This window comes from Dermacentor silvarum, chromosome 5, assembly GCF_013339745.2.
Source record: "Dermacentor silvarum isolate Dsil-2018 chromosome 5, BIME_Dsil_1.4, whole genome shotgun sequence".
Taxonomy (NCBI): domain Eukaryota; kingdom Metazoa; phylum Arthropoda; class Arachnida; order Ixodida; family Ixodidae; genus Dermacentor; species Dermacentor silvarum.
In genome coordinates, this window is record NC_051158.1 from 59,925,062 (window position 1) to 59,931,296 (window position 6,235).

At 52.3% G+C, this 6,235-nt stretch overlaps 1 protein-coding gene across 1 annotated transcript; it reads left to right on the forward strand.

Annotated features, from left to right (window-relative positions):
• The first annotated feature begins 1,024 nt into the window (after positions 1–1,024).
• LOC119454135 (uncharacterized) lies at positions 1,025–4,384 on the forward strand. Its single transcript, XM_037716136.1, has 2 exons — positions 1,025–2,699; positions 2,844–4,384. The coding sequence occupies exons 1-2, from the start codon at positions 1,025–1,027 to the stop codon at positions 4,382–4,384; spliced, it is 3,216 nt and encodes a 1,071-aa protein (XP_037572064.1).
• The last annotated feature ends 1,851 nt before the right edge of the window (positions 4,385–6,235 follow it).

Here is a 6,235-nt window from a genome sequence, read left to right on the forward strand (position 1 = left end):
CTATGCGGTGGTCAGCACGAAACCGGCACCAAGGAATGCCCCAAGAGACTGAAACCAGCAAGGATGCTTCAGCCGCCACCCGCCCGCAACAACGCAGAGAAGAGGCCGTCTCGATTGGACGGCCTCCCCAAGATCTACAATAATCGCTGGTTCTACTCCGAGGACAGTGACTCAGCGAGCCGCAGCCAGTCCAGGAGCCGGTCTGGGTCCGGAACCCGAGCCCGGCAACAACAGGCACAACCACCACAAATTCGGACACCGCCCACACCGATGCCGAGGAAGAAGAAGCAGCAGCAACCCGCCCAAGACACAACGAAGCAGGTGAGCTGGGAAGGCAAGGGCAAGGACTCCCCTGCTCCTCAAACAGACCCCCGAATCCCTAAATTACAAGCTATTATAAAAGCGCAAAATGCTAAGATAGCAGAACAAGACGCGAAGCTCACAGCGCTTATGGCCAAACTTGAACAAGTAATTAAACACAACACCGCGCCGCCACCAGCCACACCCCCACAGCAACCCAATGAAGTAGTGACACACCAAACGCTACAGCGAACACTACAGGACATGGAGAAGACACTAGTCAGCTCTCTCATCGAAAATGTCACCCAACTATTCAGCGCGCTTCAAGCAAAAATCGAGAACATAGCTGCCAACCTCACGCAGGTAACTGCTACACAGAACCAACACTCCAACTCCATACAGGCGCTCCAGACTCAACGCCGAAAACGCGCCTCGTCATGCGAACAAGGCCCCTCCCGTAATCGCAGCCGTGCCAATTCCATCGGGAGCGATTCAAGCCCGCCAGCCCACCTAGTCACCCAATATGGCCCCAAACCATAAGCCAAACACTACTGAACACATCGAAGTATGGCAGTGGAACTGCAGAGGTTTCAGAAGAAAACAGGGTCTCCTGAAGCAATACCTCTGCACCACCCCCGTAAGACCTGACATTATCTGCCTGCAAGAGATAGGGGCCGACAGAACCCCTACGCTAGCCGGCTACTACACGATCCACCAACCCCACATGGCGAAGGTTGCAATCCTCGTCGCAAAAGACATCACTGTTATCGAGCACTCGTTGTCAGAACAGGAGGTTGAGCACTTAACCATAGAGATCGTACCCAACAAACGGGGCCGAAAGAGCACGTTCGTGGTTAACACGTACAAGCCACCAAGGCCGGCGAAGGCCGATTTCACCAACCTCCTTTCCGAAGCCAGTCGACTGGCGCAAGCAAACCAGCTTATTGTAGTCGGGGACTTCAATTCGCCTCACCGGGACTGGGGGTATCAGTCAAACTCAGCAAGAGGAGTGACAGTCGCGCGAGCAATAGAATCCCTACGAATGGAACTCCTTACCGACCCTCTATATCCGACCAGGGAAGGCAACAGTGTCACCCGTGACTCATGCCCCGACCTCACCCTGATCAAGAACGTCGCCGAGGCCACGTGGACGAACCTAGGAGAAACCCTGGGCAGCGACCACTGTATACTCAGCACGTCCATATCATCTAGCAAAATTAGAAGACATCTGGGTGCCGCCCATATCACTGACTGGCCCAAATTCCGCAATGCACCCGTCCCGTCAGGTCCAATCCAGTCGATACACGTCTGGAGCGAGGACATCAGACAGGCATACAAGACAGCCACAGAAACAATACACCGCACACCGGAAGCCCCAGAGGTAGACCGCCACCTTCTCAAGCTATGGGAAAAGCGCAACCGGCTCGTGGGAAGATGGAAAAGGCAACGGCTAAACAGATCCCTCCGCCTGCGGATTGCACAGCTCACAGAGGGCGCTCAGACATACGCCACCAACCTAGCACAGCAAAACTGGCAACAGTTTTGTGAGTCACTGCGGGGAACGCTGGGAACCTCCCGTACGTGGGCAATCCTGCGGAACCTCATCGACCCCTCTAAATCAAAATCTGAATCTACACGCACCCTGAAGCGCATTGCTCACCTCTTTCCGGGAGACAACGTAGCCCTACTTCTTGCTCTAAGGGACAAATACATCGGCACCAGCACCGCGCCACCCTGCTCTGCGACCTATCAGGGTGAGGAAAATCCGGCACTCGACGCTCCCATCTCCGAAGCCGAGGTGTACGCCGCAGTACGATCGTGCACCCGAAATACTACGGCTGGAGCGGACAAAATTAACAACGCCATGATCCGCAACCTGAGCAAGGCACAGATCAGGGACCTCACCAAGTACCTGAACGACTCGCTCTGGGAGAAGAATGAAATTCCCTCCGAGTGGAAACACTCGGAGATCATAGTAATCCCGAAACCGGGCAAGAAGCCGGCAGTGGAAGCTCTACGACCTATATCTCTCACATCGTGCCTGGGCAAGCTCTACGAGCGAGTCGTCCAGACGCGCCTTCAACACTACATAGAAGATAACGACCTTTTTCATCCATCCATGATTGGCTTCCGGTCGGGCCTGTCGACACAAGACGCCTTCCTTCTCCTGAAGGAGGAAGTACTCTCTAACATCCCGAGGGGTGGCGAACACCTCATTATGGCGCTGGATCTAAAAAGCGCGTTTGATAACGTGTCTCACGAGGCAATACTCTCCGAGCTCAGCAATCTCAACTGTGGCGAGCGCACCTTCCAATATGTCAAGACTTTTCTGTCCAACCGAACGGCAACAATAGGAATGGGTGACACGAGATCGGACCCTCAAGACATGCCCAACAAGGGCACACCACAGGGATCGATCATCTCCCCGCTCCTATTCAACGTCGCCATGATCGGCGTCGCAAGGGCTCTGCAGCAGGTTCCGAACATCGGATACACCCTGTATGCGGACGACATTACGATCTGGACAAACACCGGCTCTCTAGCCGAGAAGGAAGACACACTCCAAGCAGCAGCAATCTGCGTCGAAACAGAGGCCATTCGATGTGGACTCCACTGCTCCCCCGACAAATCCGAAGTGATCCGCATACAGGGACATCACTACAAATCGCCAGGCAACCTAAACATCCTCCTACATGGGGTCCCAATCCGGGAGGTACCACTCATCCGGATCCTGGGCCTCTGGCTGCAGAGCGACGGAAAGGCCAACCACACACTCCAACTGCTCAAGACTACAACACAGCAGATCTCTAAGATGATCCGCCGGGTGGCCAGAAACAGAAAAGGCATGCGGGAGGAGGACACGATCCGTTTGGTGCAGGCACTGGTCATCAGCCGCCTTTCCTACGGGCTCCCTTACCTCACCCTGCTCCGAGCAGACTTCAACAAAGTTAATGCGATGATACGCGTAGCCTACAAGAACGCCCTCGGTCTCCCACCGTACACATCCAACGTCAGCTTGGAAGCTTTGGGACTAAATAACACGTTCGAGGAAATTCAGGAGGCGGTCCTCCTGACCCAGAGAGAACGCCTCCTGTCCACAGCGACAGGCCGACACATCCTAAAGCGCATCGGCTACCCGGCGGACCTTGACGCCATCCAGTCGACCACAAACATTCCGACATCGTACCGAGCCAGAGTACACGTGGCCCCGCTCCCAAAAAATATGTCACAATCCCACAACGAAGGCAGAAGAAACGCCCGAGTGGACTACCTCAAACGCACAGTGGGACGGAGCCCGAGGACGGTGTACGTGGACGCCGCCCTATATAAGGATGCATCGAACGCAGCAGCAGCCGTGGTGGTGGACTCTTCTTACGAAGAAGTCTCCAGCATCTCCATCCCGCACTGCACCGTCACAGAAGCGGAAGCTGCGGCGATCGTGCTGGCCGTTCAGTACGGGGACGCGACCAACCGAGAACTTCAAGTAATAACCGACTCCCAAGCGGCGTGTCGGCTCCTTCTTGCAGGCAGAATACCTCAGAAATTAGCTAGGTTCACGACTAATCCATTGGCTAGAAATTCATCGCTCAAACATCAGATCACGTGGGCTCCGGGGCACTCGGGGCTGGAGGGTAACGAGGCCGCGGACAGGCTAGCTCGAGGTCACACAAACCGAGCGGCCACAATCCTCGATCCCACTACTACCCTCCCCGTACCTGCGGCTTACGGCGCGCGACTTCAACACTTGCGCAAACAACGTCAGCTTTACCCCCCACCACACAAGGGGCTAAATGCACAGGAAGCACGGGACTGGAGACAGCTCCAAACCAACACCTTCCCCAACTTACACAAATACAGCATTATCTTCTCAGAACACTACAAAGACGCATGCCCATGGTGCAACGAACGACCCACCGCCTACCACGTCACGTGGGGGTGTACAGGCCCCAAACCGCCAGACATACAAACACAACAACCGGAGGAGCAGTGGGAGGCCACTCTGTCCAGCCCCGACCTAGCAACCCAGCGCGGACTGGTAATCCAGGCGAGAGCGGCAGCCAAGGCCACTGGGGTCTTGAAATGAAGACTCCACTCGATGTACATTTTCCTCCGTATTTATTTTCTGTGTGAATAAACGTTTTCTACTACTACTACTACCGCAATTGAGACGGGTAGGGGCAGAGGGGGAAAGAGTGTGGCACTGGCGCTTGTGCATGTGGCCTGCGCTTCCGTGGTTATAACGTCACGCGCTCCAGATGTGCTGGCTGCAGCAGCGGTTGCGGCAGTGCGGAGGTGCGGTGAGTGCGGCGGCGCTTGTGTCGGCGTAGTGTGATCCCGTATCAAAAATATTATTTCATAATGCATGCAGCCCATGTATGGAGCTCATGTACACATATGCCGCCTAAACAGCTTCGCTGGTAATCCGCCCCATATGAATGTTGCGGCCCCACGAATTTTTATGGCATGTCAATAGGAGTATTTATGAGGAGTTTGTATCTAGGAAATATGTATGTCACTTAAACCGGTATATTTCGATAGCTAATGTTAGTAAAAATCAAATTCACAAATTGTTATTTAGACACCATGAAAAGTGGGCGAATACGGGAAGCCTCAAGCTGCTGCGCCCAGTCACTACAGCTGCAGGCTGAGGCTTCCATTTTTGGGCCAATTGTTGGCCATTTCGTTCCTCTATTTTTTTTCTGTGAGCCATTTCTCTTGTTGCCTAAGTGTATACTATATACCGCGCTAAATAATTCAGCGGGTAGTCGTACATGTTGCTAAATGTCACCAAATGGACGATCTAGTATGTTTCAGTCTAGTAATGCGCCTAACTTTCCAGCTATGGAATTTTGACGTGAAATGTATTTCATTTCGGTAAGCATAGAGGATCGCTTGCTAAACCTGCGTGTAACAAAATCATGTGATAATAATTTCGCCTATACCTTTACAATCGTACTACCCACGTGCCTGAATTTCGTATCCTTGCGTAGAGAAGAAAAGTCATATTAGATAATGCATGCGGCGCGTGCACAGATCGCGCCGTGGTCAGGCCACGCATGGTGCAATCGAAGCTTAATTTGGCCTCGATTTCGGAGTTCAGAGAGTCATAGCTCTTCAGTACATTCCTTGACCCTAGCGGGAGTAGTCGCATTTCAGATGGCTTATTCAGTCATTGCTGGTTTAATACATCAAACTGAAACCTCTGCTGTTAAGGAGCCGGGATTTCATCCCAAGCCAAATACTGACATAGCAGCTCATCGCCAAAGTCACTACACCACCATGGCCGGTACATAGACGTGTTAAAAGAGTTGAATGTTGGGCTAGTTGGTATTTTGACATGAGAGCCACCTCGAAATAGCGCGCAACGGGACGGCAAAACAGAAAGGAAGATTGCGCCTGTGTTTGTCTTCCTTTCTGTTGTTCCGTCCCGTGGCGCGCTATTTCAAGATGGTTTTCAAACGCGTTAGAGTAACATAAATAGTAACTAATGAATTAACCGAATTTTAATACATGAGCAAATCAGTGAGCTTATTTGTATTGGTAAGTTTGGGTGGGAACGGACGTCAGTGCATAACCCCCTTCAAAAATAAGTTAACTAGCGTTAGGAATTGCCCACCAATTAGTGAGCTATACTTGACTACGAATGTTTCCTTAGAACGTTGTCTTTTGTCAAAAATAATCCCAAGAATGCTCCGCCTGCGGATAAACTTCGGCGCAACATGCTGTCGAGCTCTTGGTTGTACGATATTTCACAATGGGGTTGTGACGCAAAAAAACAAGCACACAAAAGACCGTCCACCAAAAGAAGAAGCTCAAGACGTCGTCTATAAAATCAGCGGTGCCGACTGTCCGGCGTCGTACATCGGGGAAACCAAAAATCTAAAAGAAAGAATCAGACAACGTGAAAACGACGTCAGCACATTCACCCGAATAC